The sequence below is a fragment of the Simochromis diagramma genome, unplaced genomic scaffold (genome assembly GCF_900408965.1).
Source record: "Simochromis diagramma unplaced genomic scaffold, fSimDia1.1 OVJJ01000085.1, whole genome shotgun sequence".
NCBI classification, from domain to species: domain Eukaryota; kingdom Metazoa; phylum Chordata; class Actinopteri; order Cichliformes; family Cichlidae; genus Simochromis; species Simochromis diagramma.
Genome location: NW_024387315.1, coordinates 431631 through 446573, shown reverse-complemented (window position 1 = coordinate 446573; position 14943 = coordinate 431631). Strand labels below are relative to the sequence as shown.

Below are 14943 nucleotides of genomic sequence, written 5' to 3'. Positions count from 1 at the left end.
CCTACTGATATCCAAGGGCCTGAGCATTTCAAAGGTCACTGTGTCTGATGTGGGCCTGTCTGATCATTACTGTGTTTTCTTTGAAAGTAAAATCTCAGCCCACACAAATATATCAACAGCAGTGATCACAAAACGGTGTATAACTGAAGACAGTAGTGCGATTTTTAACCAGGTCTTCCCATTAACACCTGACCTGTCCAGAGGTTCAGTCAATGAGCTCGTCAATAGCTTCAATGCTAACATGTTCAATGTAATGGACACTATTGCTCCCATTAAGGTGAAGGTTATCTCTGGAAGGAAAAAGTCTCCATGGAGAAACTCCACACTAGTGAAAAATGAAAAAAGAGAGTGTAGGAAAGCTGAGCGCAGATGGAGAAAAACAAACCTCCAGGTTCATTATGACATCTATAAAGAGAAACTTCACAATTATAATTTACAACTGAGGAGTGCAAGGAGGTCCTACTTCTCTGACATCATCACTAAAAACAGCCATAATGCTCGGGTCTTATTTTCTACAGTTGACAGGCTAACAAACCCCCCTGTGTCAGTGGCAGCTGAACTTCATTCAACCATGGCCTGCAATGACTTTGCCAAATTCTTCACAGACAAAATCCAAAAAATTAGACAAGCAATTGGTACATCAACAGCAGATCCAGGATATGTACTGTGTCCACCAAAAAACTGTTTAAACACCATGAAACAGTTTCACCCTATTAACAGCAAAGACCTGGAGGACATCTTAGGTCAACTGAACTCCTCCTCCTGCTGTTTAGATGTCCTGTCAACAAGTCTTTTCAAAGTCTCAAAGACTTTAGAGTCAGACCTGTTACAGATCGTCAACTTCTCTTTAATATCAGGTGTGTTTCCAGAACCACTAAAAACTGCTGTAATCAAACCTATACTGAAAAAGGACAATCTTGACAAGACACAAATGAACAACTACAGGCCGATCTCAAATGTCCCATTTTTAAGTAAGATCATTGAAAAAGCAGTTTCTCAACAGCTCAATTACTTCTTAAAACAGAATAATTGCTACGATGCCTTCCAGTCAGGTTTTAGACAGAACCACAGCACTGAAACCGCTCTGACCAAAGTGTTTAATGACATATGTCTGAATACAGACAGTGGAAAAATGTCAGTCCTAGTTTTACTGGATCTCAGTGCAGCATTTGATACAGTCGACCACAACATATTACTCAAATGACTGGAGAACTGGACAGGTCTTTCAGGAACTGTACTAAACTGGTTCAAAACATACTTAGAAAACAGGAAATACTTTGTATCAATAGGTAACTTCACATCTGAGCAGACAAGCATCACATGTGGAGTTCCCCAAGGTTCCATCTTGGGACCCCCTCTGTTTAACATTTACATGCTCCCACTGGCACAGATTATAAAGAACAACAAAATAAACTATCACAGCTATGCAGATGACACACAAATATATATGACAATGTCACCAGGAGACCGAGGCCCTGTACAGGCTCTTGGTAAATGCATTAAGGAAATTAATGACTGGTTGTGCCACAATTTTCTCCAGCTAAACAAAAACAAAACTGAGGTAATAGTCTTTGGAGCCAAAGAAAAACGATTACGGGTCACCAGAGAACTTCAGTCTATACATCTAAAAACCACAAACCAGGCGAGAAGTTTGGGTGTAGTGATGGATGCAGACCTAAACTTAGAAAAACACATTAAGACAATAACAAAATCAGCTTACTATCACCTCAAGAATATTTCAAGGATAAAAGATCTGATGTCTCAACAGGACCTGGAAAAACTAGTCCATGCATTCATCTTTAGTAGGCTTGATTACTGTAACAGCATCTTTACAGGTCTGCCTAAAAAATCAGTCAGACAACTACAGCTCATTCAGAACTCTGCTGCTCGAGTCCTCACTAAGACCAAAAAAGTGGACCACATCAGTCCAGCTCTGAGGTCTTTACACTGGCTGCCTGTCCGTCAGAGGATAGACTTTAAAGTCCTGATGCTGGTCTATAAAGCTCTGAATGGTTTAGGACCAAAATACATCAGTGACCTCCTGACCCAGTATGAACCTTCCAGATCCCTCAGGTCATCTGGATCCGGTCTTTTATCAGTTCCCAGAGTCAGAACCAGACACGGAGAAGCTGCATTCAGCTTTTATGCTCCTTATATCTGGAACAAACTCCCAGAAAGCCTCAGATCAGCTGAAACACTCAGTTTATTTAAATCCAGGTTGAAGACTCACCTGTTCTCAGCTGCATTTGAATAAAGCACCAAATCCACACTTTTAAGCTTAAATTTCAAAACTAACATTTTAACTACTGATTTTATCTATTTTGATTTTATATACTGTTTTGTTTGTTTGTTTGTTTGCTTGTTTTAATCAATTTTAAATCATGCTTTTTATTTGTTTTTGTTTCTAATGTCTCTGTAAAGCACTTTGAATCACCTTGTTGTTGAATTGTGCTATACAAATAAACTTGCCTTGCCTCGGACAAGAAAGCCTATTTTTTCTGTTGTTCAATACTGAAGAAATTTAAACTTTATATGCAGAACATTGTAGAATATTTTTAAGGTTATCTGCTATAAAAAGCCAGACCAGGAAAATCTCCTTCATGTTTTTCTGTGTTTTATTCTCAGTTACTTTCACAGAAAGGCATCTGCTGTGATGTTCACAATTCTGATGAAGTCAGTGCTGATAAATGATCAGAATTAGAATATTTCTGACTGTCTGAGGCTAAGTTGAATCGAATCGGGACTTTGAAAACCGGAATCGAATGGATTATAGAAATCAGTGATGATACCCAGCCCTAGTGAGCAGCCTAGGCACGACAGAAGTGGATGTAGCTGTGATAGGAAAAGAACTATTGCTAACTTTTCTGTTAAGTTAAGGCCTGATCCTTCTGAAATTCATAGCCAGTGCTCTGACACGGTGTCATCAATCTTTGAATGCTGAAAAAGCACAGTGTATCCAGAAAAACACATTATATTATATCAATTATTATAAAATTTGTGTACGCCTAACTTTTGTGCCGGTACGCCTAACTTTTTAAAGTTAGGCGTACCGGTACGCCCATGGCAAAAAGTTAGTCTAGAGCCCTGACTAGGCTAAATTATATCACCAAGACACTGCTTCAGGACCTCTCAGCAGCAATTTACACACTTAGACATTTACTGTACAAACATTAACACACAGGCATCACAGTAGTGATTGCAGTTGCACCTTTCTGTGTGGAGGTTGTATGTTGTCCTTGTGGGTTCTCCCTAGGTACTCTAGCTTCCTTCCTGTTAGGAAAGGCCTAATTTACTTAAAAATCTGTAGGATAAATTTTAGAAAGCTAAACAAGTTTTAGCATGATCGTGTTTAACCTTTAAAGTAGGCTCCAAAGTGAGATCAAGATATTTATACTTCACTCTAATTTTGTTTTTGTTTTTTTGAGGGTTTTTTGTGTCCCGTTTGGATCTTTAGCCATCAGAATTGTTGTCTTAAGGCCAAGAAAGATGCCAAGCGGATTTATTTTACCAAGTGGATCATCATGGCCTTGCCATATTGGTCCATTTGATTGACCTTTATTATAATTATGAATTTATTTTATTTTCGGTTGCTACAAACGGGACAGACATGACTGGGGGATAGGACAGGGAGAAAGAATGAAAGAAAGAGAGGGAAAGAAAGAAAACCAAAGGGGAGAAGAGACGGTGAGAAAGGGGAGAAAGGGGAGAAAAAAGAAAGAAAAACAAACAAAACACCTGGATCACCTGTATGGAGAAAAAAAACAGAAGAGAAAGCAAACAACAAAGAGCAACATAATAAAAAAAACACCATCACAATAGACTAGCTAGCAGTAGATAACAGTGGATATTAAATAATAAACGATATTGTGCAGCACGCAAGATAGACAGCGCACAATGTGCTTTGAGGCAGCAGCCAAGAAAGGTGTAGTCCGCGTCTGTGAATACCCGTGTGTACACCTGTGTGCATACCTGTGTGGATCAGCATGCTTGTATTCCAAAGGTTTCTCCATGTAACGATCTGCTAGGAGGTGTGGGGAGCCATAGCCCCGTCCTCCAGGGTGTGAAGCAGGTATGGAGAAGATCCAGGCCCCAGATATCCAGAGGCCCCAGAGTACGAGGACCCGAGGAGGACCACCAAAGGGGGGGAACCGTGCCACCCTCCTGGGAAGAGCTGAGTAGAGCCCCAAAGGAGAGGCCACCCCGCAGCTACGGAGGAGAGGCCAGAGGGGGTTGCAGTGGCGTGCCCTCGGGCTCTGCCGGCAGCCAGCTGTGCCAGAGAGGACCAAGCTTCAGGCCCAGAGGCCAGAGGCCTGAGGGCATCCCACCCCCCGGAAGGAGCCCAGCCGGGCCACAGGCGCCCGGCCCCGCCAATCGGCCACCAGGAGTGAGCCGGTACATACATGAGCGCCCAGCCCCAGACGACAAGGACCACCAACACACCAACGTCTGAGGGCATCAGCCACCGGCAGGGAGTGTGGTGAGGGGAGATAGGCCTCCGTACTTTAGAGGACCTGCGATGTACCCAGAGAGGTTGAGTCTAAGACCCAACCTGACATATAGACACGGACGAACAGGCACACGCGGACACAGACGTGCATTCCCACCCCATATGCACCACCAAATACTCGGCACTCACCCAACGTGTAGACAGACACAAATAGACACTGCACAGACAGTCGCACTCCCCAAACATACTCTATATCCCAGGTCCAGGTACCCCCGCCCTCAGAGATGTAACCCTTCTCTCTGGGGTGGAGGCAAGCGGACCACCTCCTTATCTGCAGTAGCAGGGAGGCCCCGCATCCCAGACCCCAGTCTGACGGCCAGCACCTCCTCCCAGCCCCCCAGCCCTGAAGGCTAACAGAACCGGGGTGAGTAACTTCACTCTAATTTTGAAATTATGAGCAGAATCTTACTATAACCTGTGTAGACCTGTACATTTGCCTTTATGTCGACTGTAGTGTTGGAAACACGTTGGAAAAAGACACAATAAACATAAGATAAAGATACCAGTGGAGGTCCTGCACTCTTTCTTTCCCTGCCCCTGGGGAAAAGCCCATTGTTTTAGTTTGCTTGCTTATGTCGATCAAGGACAAAGCTTCAGCTGTTCCAGAACTGTCAGCCACAAATGAAGGGTGAATCATCAGCACACTGACAGCTACTATCCAGCTCCTCTTTCTGCTCTGGCTGCATGTCCTCATAATGTACTTGAACTGTGACACACCTCTAGCTGCTATGTATAGAGTCTGTTGTCAGAGCTCTGCAAACAAATAGTTTATACAGTGTCAGATACCCTTGGTCTGGATCAGAGGGATTCGCTCAAGCTTGTGGTACGACGCAGTCTACGTGCTGTAGTTTGGCGTGATTCAAACTTTTCTCGTCGTTTCCAGTTCCACCGGAGATGAAATGAAGATTTATGGAACAGATGTCATGGAGTCCAGCAGCTGCCCACACTTGAGCCAACAGTCAGGACAATATAAGGGAGCAGACAGCCTGCGAGTCAGCATTAAAGACTGTGTTTTCACTGTGGATAAACCCACTGTAGTCAAAAACTGTGAGTACTTCAGAGCATTGTTCCAGTCAGGAATGAGAGAGTCTAAACAGGAGGAGGTCCAGCTGAAATGTGTGGGGAATCTGGGATTTCAAGTTCTGCTGCAGGTGCTGGATGGGAAGCGACCCATCCTCAACAGTGACGAGATCGTCGAAGCAATAGAGTGTACGGCTTTTCTCCAGGTGCCAGCTCTCACCAAGCATTTGATCAATATTATAAATTCCCAAAACTGCTTGCTCATGTTTCATACAGCTGCAACCTACGGAGAGTGGGAGTTGTTCCACAGAGCAGCTTTATTCATCAGAGACATGTACGCTGACCTAGGGGAGGAGGTTCGTAGCTTACCCAGTAAGCTGCTGGAGTACATTGAGTCTCTTCTCCCAAGTAGCTACATGGCAGTGTGCAGTCACTCTCCATCCACTGAGCTGCTCCAGGATGCCCAGAGGACAGTGTGTCATCTGGATGAAGAGCAAAAAGAGTGGCGAATCCTCACACATCTTCCTATGAGCACCAGCACCATCATGGCAGGCGTGGCAGTCCTCGACAACAAACTGTACATAATCGGAGGATTGTACGATTTAAGCAAGAAGGTAGTGGAGACTGGATTCTGCTACGATCCCGTGGCCAATTCATGGTCAGTGATTTGTGGACCTCAGCAGCTACGCTACAACTTCTCTCTGATAGGTCATGAGGGATGTCTCTATGCTATAGGAGGGGAGTATAACAAGAAGGCTCTGTCATCAGTGGAGAGATATGGGCTGTCTGATCAGAACTGGAGTTTTGTTTCCTCCCTCCCGTGCCCTGCAGCCTCAGTGGTGTCCACTGTAGCCATGAAGAGGATCTATATCTGTCTTTGGAAAGGGAAAGGGGCCACAGACATCCATGAGTACGTACCTGAACACAATCGGTGGAATCTGGTCACTACACTCATCCGCCAGCACAGTTATGGTCTTCATATGGTGGCCCACAGGGATAACCTCTATGTGATGCGGAATGGACCATGTGAAGACTTCTTACAATGTGTGATGGACTGTTACAACCTGACTTCAGATCAGTGGACAGTGATGTCCGGTCAGTACGGGAACAGCAAGAGCTCTCTGTTCACGGCAGCGGTCAGAGGAGATTCTGTGTTCACGCTCAGCAGACACGTGACCACAGAGTACACCATAGAGGAGAACAAATGGAGGCTCCGGCGTGAGATGAAAGGTTTTGGCAGGATTGGATCCATATATACATTTTTGATGAGGCTTCCTAAACCCACTCCCTCCCTTTTAGGAAATTGCCCAAGCCAGAACCTGAGAGACACTGATGTCTGTCACAGATGTCCCCTGGGATGCTCTCAGCACATTTAAAAGCTGGTGATCATCATTCTGATTTCTATTCTAATAATATGTGGCAAAGGATTACAGCCCACACTGCAGCTGTTTCAATCGCACCTCTAAAGAATTGGTTTAGTCTGCCCAAACTATTATTTCAGACTGTTTACTGTTCAGACTGTCTACGGAGGAATCAAAGCAGGATTGATGGATGAAGCTGCAAAGCTAGCACTAATGTTGCTTTGCAGCTTTTTATCGTGTTTGTTTGTGGGACCCACCCTGTAATATACACTTTTTATTGCACAGTCCTTGAAGAAAACAGATGGTCATGGTGTAAATTAATTTCACACTTTTAATAAGTTTGTTCACAATTACTACAAATATTTACGTCACTTCAAAATTTAGACACAGCAGGACTTTAATCAGAGTATTTTTGTTCCAAAACGAATCTAAAAAAGTGGTAAAGAAGATATGGGTTAATTCAGAAATATGAATAGATCATCTAACAATGCAGTGTCAGCATCAACTATATGTGTGCAGTTGTTTCATACCAGCACAAGGTCAGATATGACTGCAATTTTTAGAATACAGATGATTGTCTGCAAGATATCAATGTGAAAAGTGTGTGTGTTTTATCAGGACACACGCATCATAAGCTCCTCCAGGGCCCGATCTCGGTGGTTTTCATGAACCAGCAGCACTTCTTTGATGGCATTCTTCTGAAAGCCCATCTCATTGAACTGATTCAGCAGGTGTAGGAACTCCTTTGCCTCGAGAAAGAAAACATTTACTTTCTTTAAAGTTTCTAATCGAACTGACTTCATCAGACGAAAAGTGCCAAGCTTTGTTGTCTCCGATAACTTTAAAGACTTACCTTTGTTTCACAGTTTTGAAACATCTCCAAGGCCTCTTCCACCTGGGACATGTCATAACCCAGCTGACACAAGTGGTCACACGCCACCAGATAACTCAAGATCTGCCAAATATTCATTCATACAAGAGAAGAGCTGTCACATGGAAAAAGTTATTGACTGTTTCCAATCAATTAATGCAGTGGCTGAATACAATAACCTCAGTTTTATCTGCATTTAGAAACAAGAAATTTTGGGTAGTCCATATGTTTACATCTTTAAGACATTCCTGCAGTTTAACTAATTGTTGCGCATTATCTGGGTTTACGGATAGATAAAGTTGGGTATCTGGGTATGCTATGCTTTCTAGGGATAATGCCTAATGTAAAAAGAACTAGTCCTAGCACAGAACCCGGTGGAACTCCATTATTAACCAAAATAACTGCCAAATAATTTTTTGTTAGTCAGTTGATTGATTCATTGGGTAAGGTTTATGTAATAAATTAAAAAGTAGTATGGATATGTGTAGTTTAATTTGTAAAATGTAATTTTATATTTTCCATTTGTTTACAGATGGGTGATAAATAAAAGCAAAAACACAACCCTGGTGCATGAGTGCGACAGATGAGGATTATATTAGGGCCAGTTGTTGTTTTCAATATTCAGTGAAGTTGAGAGTAAGTTTAAAGTGATTTGGGGAAAAAAAATTTACTTTCCTGTAGAACTTTCTCAACAACTTACTTTCCAAACCAACCATTTTGTTAAAACGTATGTGTCATCTTTTCTGTTACAGGCCTTTGAAACTGTGGATGTTCCTCTACAAAGTATATAAACTTTAGTGATGCTCTGACTAACACTAATCCACCATCCACACATTACTTCAACCTGTTTCTGCTCTAACATACACAAAGCACAGTGTCCAGACCAAACAGGAACACAATAATATGCTCTGTAAGGCAGTCATTTCTTATTACTGTGATTAAGAAGATAACAATTTAATTCAATTTCATTTATAGTGCAAAATCAGAACAACAGCCACCCTGAGGTGCTTTATATTGTTATGTAAAGACTAGAGATGGACCGATCCGATATTACGTATCGGTATCGGTCCGATACTGATGTAAATTACTGGATCGGATATCGGAGAGAAATAAAAAATGTAATAGAGCAGCACAACAGCAGCACGTTTAAGCTTGATAAGCTGCTGTTAGAATTTATTTAATTTTACTTTCTACACCAGGATCTTTTTCTACGCAGCTGACGGCTGGTAACTGTGCAGGGGCGGATCTAGCAAAGTTTAGCCAAGGGGGCCAATAGGGCATGAACAGGGAAAAGGGGGCACAAAGACATACTTTTCTTTCTTATTCTCATTTAAAATGTCGAGCTTTTAATAAATAATTATCTGAATCTGACACCCAAAGTTTTAATCTTATGTAAAATACATAGAAGTCCATTACTGTATATAGTAACTGTTAAGTCTAATATACCCTAGTAAGCTATAGTACTTTTTCCTTTGGGAAGGTACCATCTGTGCAGTCTGCAGGAAAGATGTTGAATCTATTTAATATTTCTTGGAAAATAATTTATTTCTGTGCATTTTTTTCACACTGCATCAAATTAAAGTTGATTACGTTGATTAAGCATCATGAGGTGGAGGGTGGTTCCCTATTTTTTTTTTTTTTTTTTTTTTTTTTTTTGCTGGGAGTTTGCAACCCTATTAGTTGGGTTGCTTACTCTTTAAAATACCAGAATAGGGAGGATGCTGCAGGTTTAAGTTTATTAGATTGATCAGTTTTGCTGAACTATGAAATATTTTGGGTGCAGTGTATTTTTTGCATACAGGTATAACAGAGTATGAACTTACACAAAAAGCAGCAAGATATTAAAATTGATTGATTAAAATATTAAAATATTAAAATATTAAAATATTGATTAAAAAACACACTATATTGGATTCATATCGGTATCGGCAGATATCCAAATTTATGATATCGGTATCGGACATAAAAAAAAATGGTATCGTGCCATCTCTAGTAAAGACCAATCATTAATACAGAGAAAACAGAAAAAAACCCAACAATCATGTGACCCTCTATGAGCAAGAAATTTGGTGAAAGTGGGAAATATAAACTCCCTTTTAACAGGAAGAGCCTCCAGCAGAACCAGGCTGGGGAAGGCAACCATCTGCCACGACAAGTTAGGGGTGAGCAGACGAAGCCAATGATAGAGAACCTCATACTGACTGAGGCACAGAGTTCAGATCAGAGTGTGAACTCTGTGAAATCATGAAATACACTAGTCTTTAATCTTCCAGTATCAGAACTAACAAATGTTGCCGAAGGACTAAGTTTGTTTCTTTAAAGCTATTTAATCCATGCACAGTTAAGGCTGATCCTGGTTTCTCACCTATCCTTTCTTGTCCTTTCAGATTTATTCTGTTTGGTTCATGGACCCATAATGCTGTAGGTCCAAGTGTGACCACTATTTTCACAGTGACTTATAGTAGCTGTATTTGTACTGCATCAGTGTTTATAGAACAGACTGCATGATCCCGACAGCTGGAGCCAAAAGTTGACCAAGTGTTTTCGAGCAGCACTGCCTTGTTGTTGGATATAACACTGACCTCATCTGGGGTCTGCTGTCCTGTCCTCTGAAGGGCAGTGATGGCAGTATGAAGAGAGTAGCCCCTTGCAGTGATGGCCTCCAACAACTCTCTCTCCGCTGGGTTTAGAGCTGACAGGAGTTCTGCTGTAGAGTCCAAAGCAGAGGAGGACAAACCCCTGGGGCCTGACATGACAGGGGGGTTTCTACAGGTGTCTGGTCTGAATATCTAAGAAATGGCAGACTGCAGTGAATGTAGCGAGTGGCTGAGAAAGAACAGGGCATGGTAGACCTGACATGCAGCTTTAGTGAGAATTCACACTAGCTAATCCTCGTGAAGCTCTTGCACCTTGGCTGCATTCAGAGAGCATACTTTACGCAGATTATTTTTAGAGTGCAAATCCATGAAAAACATTTTGAAAATGCAAAATGGAGAAAAGCTGGATAGGAAAACCTTATTTCCTTTCATAGTTAATAGTGCTGACATTAAAAGAAATGTAATCCCATGAGAATATCTGACACATCTCAATAGTCACAACCCTGACTATAAACAGAGTGAACCTGTTATCATGCTGAGCCTGTCTGGTTCTAGTTATACTCGAGATTGACCGTGCAGCTCAGGTGATGGTACTGCCATGAGCTTCAAGCTATATTTAGACAGGAAATAGAACTATCAATAGTCTAGACTACTGAGACTTCGCCACACTGCCAACTCACATGGCCTCGTGAATGAACAGCCACATACTGAAATTATGACAATAAACACAAAGTAAAGCTGGAAGACGGCTGTATGAATTTAGTGTTTTTTCCCTGGACAGTGATGCTGTATCACAGTCATCAGCTGTATTGTACTGTGTATTACATTCTGCAGTAAAAGTTTCAAAAGCACACGCACACATAAACACACAGCTCACATGTTCCTCTTACCATGCTGGCTATGCTGGTTCTGCTGGGAGGGATCCTCGTGTCCGAGGCTGTGTGTGATGAAGTGCTCTGGGGATAAGTCTCTGTGTTGGGATCTTGTTGTGTGGGCGTGTCGAGCACTGACAGTGAACACTGACGCAGGTTCTTTCTGCGCTGGTGGGGCAGGCTGCTCAGACAGGCCGGGGGGTTCAGCAGGTCAGGGACAAAGGCCTTGTGTGCTTTCCTCTGACCACGCTGACAGTTTGCAGAAGGACGCTGTTCCCCCGGACTCACTGTCACTATGGAACTCGTCCTGGCTTTCTGTGTAGTGCCCTCTTCGTCATCTGAAGGTGAGATGGTAGCCTTGGTACGCAGGATGGAGGAGTTGAGGCTGTGGGACCGCTGCCAAGGGCTGGGCTCGCAGAAGTCCAGGCTCTGTCGAGGGCTGCTAAACAGCATCCAGTATGGTGGACAAGATGACAGCAGGCTTGATGAAGAGGAAGAGGGGTTAAGCTGGTGCTGGGTGGCAAAGCCACTTTGCAGCCCAGTTAGCACCCAGTTCTCCAGACTGAATCCATACTGTCAAACATGCAAACATCGTGTAAGTCCTTCTGTAGGTCTGAAGCTACATTTTTAAATTCAACTCAATGATGACAGGCTTTTCATTATTTTATTGTTTAGTCTTTTGGCTTGCTAACATTAGCCAGTTGAGTGTAAACAACACTTGACTGGCTAATGTAAGGCTTGTGAAACATAGCATCTAGCATCTCACATTATTACCAATGACTACTCTAAAAACCATTTACAATACAGAAATGTCTAACATCTGGAAAGTATGTTGATTTGTACTCAGTAATGAGGATGAAAAATACTTTGATAGGGATGCTCTCCCATTAATTATTGCATTAATGTGGCATGGAGACAATCCCCTCGTAGCCCTTTGGAGGTGATTTGAAGCCCAGGTTGCTTTGATGACAGTTTTTATTTTGAGGTCAGATGTTTCTTATCTTCCATCCTGGCCTTTAACTCTGTGGGTGACTGACTTTTTTTTTTTTTTGCAATGTCTGGTTTTTGCTATTTTACTATTATATTTAAATTTGTATTGTACAGCACTTTAAAAACACACCTGGTAGACCAAAGTGGTATACAAATAAATGAAAAAAATAAATAAATAAAAATAACAGACAGACTATGTTCTGTATTGTCACGACCACCTTTTCTATCCCATTCCCATTTAATCTACTTTCTATTAAAGTGATTAGATGTAGCACTCAGCAAGCATCCAGCCTTTTCTGTGATCTTCTGTGGCTTACCCTCCTGTGCAGGGTTCTGACATCATGTCAATATGGACCAAAATCTACGAAATGTTTCCAGCACCTGGTTGAATCTAAGACAGATCCATACCAGTGCTACCTGTTAAAGCATACATCCTTTAGTGGTATGTGCAAGGCCCTCTACCTGCGAGTTTGAGGGTTCTGTGCAGTATCTCAGCTGATCCTAGGACTGCACTCTTCTGCACAGAGACCTGTGATGTTGTGTATGGAATCTGATCAGCTGTAACATTCTTGTCCGAGATCTACCTTCATCTTTCATATACTCATAAAGCTGTAAAGAGCAATGTTGTCTTTTATTTGACAGTGCTAGTAAGTGTGTACTAATCACATACATACAAAAAACATAAAAAGTCAGATATTGAGCCAAGGTTCTTCCTGTAACTTATCACCTGTCAGTGTGATAGGGTTTGTTTGTTTTGGTGTTTTTAACCCTTTAAAGGAGTGAAATAATGGTGACAGCTCAAAGCAGTGCAGCAAAGAAGGTACACTGCACAACAGACAGAACAGCAAGGAGGAGGAACAAACAGGGAAACACAAGAGAGAGAAACACACTCACCTCTGTCTCCTGCAGGATGTTGAAGTAGTCAGGGACAGTCGTACTGACAGAATATTTTAGTTCCTGAAAGGAAGCACTCTGAGGCACCCTCAGAGGTACACCATCCATACTGCTCAGTCCACTGAGAAAACAAAGATAAGTCAGCCATAGAACAACTCACACAATCCCTCCAGTTGTGGATCTGTAATGTGGACCGCCGTGCTCCCTGAAAGGAAACACAACAATCTGTATTTCCACAAGCTGAGAGCTGCAGCGTTCAGGCAGTGGCCCTGTTCTAACCCCTCCGCTCTAACTGCAGAAGTGTGCACTCCACTTCTGCTGGCCTTTCGATATTTTCTGCTTTTATATTAGAGTCCCTGATGATTCCTCCCACGAGAAGCCTGAAGATTTCCATTAGGTCAAATAAAACACCGTCTCTTTTTTCTCTCTGTAATCTGTCAAACATTATTGTTATCGCTAATATATTCAATAAAGTTATAAAAACAATTAACATTATGTGATAACTGGGTTATTATAATTTCTTTTAATGTTTTTTGTATTTACTTTTTCCAGCATGTGAAGAAAGGTAAGAGCATCACTGCTTTGAGTGTTACTTTGGATCAACAACTGTCGAATGTTTAGATTCTACAGTAATAAGTCTGTGCTACAAAGTCCAAGTCCAGTCTTGTCCTCCTCAGAGGGGATTCCACTCAACTTCGGCAGGCGATTTTCATCTTCATAAAGGTGATGCACATCAGACGTCGAAGCGGTTCAGTGAGTACAGGTTGTCCTCATCAGCACAATCAATCCATAAATCTTCCTTCAACTACTCTTTTTGTCAAACAGTAACATTTTTGTTGTAAGGTACGGTTGTGTTCTCCATGCTCAGTCAGGCTTGAATAAAGATGTCAGACTGCCAACAACGCTCAATCCATTTCTCAGTCATCAGCACACAGATACCACGACACCATCATTACTCTGCATCAGTAGGAATGATGCAGCCTCTGTTATCCTCCTCTAGGCTCATAGAAACTACTCCTATCCGGAAAACAAGGACGAAGAGGAGCTCTGCTGAAGTGTTTATCACATTCATAAACAGAGCATGAAGCAGCGAGAAAGGATTTTCCTAGAAAACCGTCATCATGAGCTTTTCCTTTCTGTCATCTCGAGCTCAGATTAGAGAATGGACGGCCTCTTTCACAAACAAACAAACCTACAGTTCGTCTCTAGGTGTTAATGTGTGTGCGAGAGATATGGTACAGACAACTCTGTGCACTCAGCACTAATCAGGTTTGTGCAGCATGAAGACACAGCCAGCAGACAGATGGCCGAGGACTCGCAACACCAAAGACCACAGATGCTGGAGGCTCTGTGTGTCACCTCTGACGCTTTCTGCTGCTGAACAAATAAGAACAAATGTGTATATGACTATTTCTAAGTTCAAAAGCTGTGCAAGACTTGTTAAGACAAGTATAATTATCTGATGCTGCACACTCACTACTCTTTAAGTCACATAGCAGACTATGTGCCTTTCATAAATACAATAAAATGTGCTCTAAATCCCCCACTCTCCCTATACACACACACACACACACACACACACACACATGTATATACCCACAGGGAGAGATCTAATGAAATACACTGTTGAAAATAGAAAAAAAGCTTACCCTTGTGTCTTTGTGTGGTCAGAGCTGCAGTCACTTAGTTTGTGATGTATCACTCATCACTTAGAGAACCACCTGGGACACTAATCCACTGATCTCCAGTAACCCTCATCAGCTGACTTACTGTGTACACAGTTGACAGCTCAAGAGAAGCAAGTAAGGACATCAGATGGTGCCTGCAGTCG

General features: G+C 42.2%; 2 protein-coding genes across 2 annotated transcripts; one reads left to right on the top strand and one right to left on the bottom strand.

The window, feature by feature from the left end:
* The first annotated feature begins 5199 nt into the window (after positions 1-5199).
* On the top strand, positions 5200-7217 carry kbtbd13 (kelch repeat and BTB (POZ) domain containing 13). Its single transcript, XM_040005131.1, has one exon. The coding sequence runs from the start codon at positions 5407-5409 to the stop codon at positions 6901-6903; it is 1497 nt and encodes a 498-aa protein (XP_039861065.1). The 5' UTR covers positions 5200-5406; the 3' UTR covers positions 6904-7217.
* Positions 7218-7228: 11 nt separating this feature from the next.
* ubap1lb (ubiquitin associated protein 1-like b) lies at positions 7229-13220 on the bottom strand. The gene is made up of 5 exons (XM_040005143.1): positions 13113-13220; positions 11247-11801; positions 10342-10548; positions 7742-7843; positions 7229-7637 (listed from the first exon to the last, which is right to left on the bottom strand). Exons 1-5 carry the CDS (start codon positions 13218-13220, stop codon positions 7503-7505), a joined length of 1107 nt encoding a protein of 368 aa, XP_039861077.1. The 3' UTR covers positions 7229-7502.
* Positions 13221-14943: the final 1723 nt, after the last annotated feature.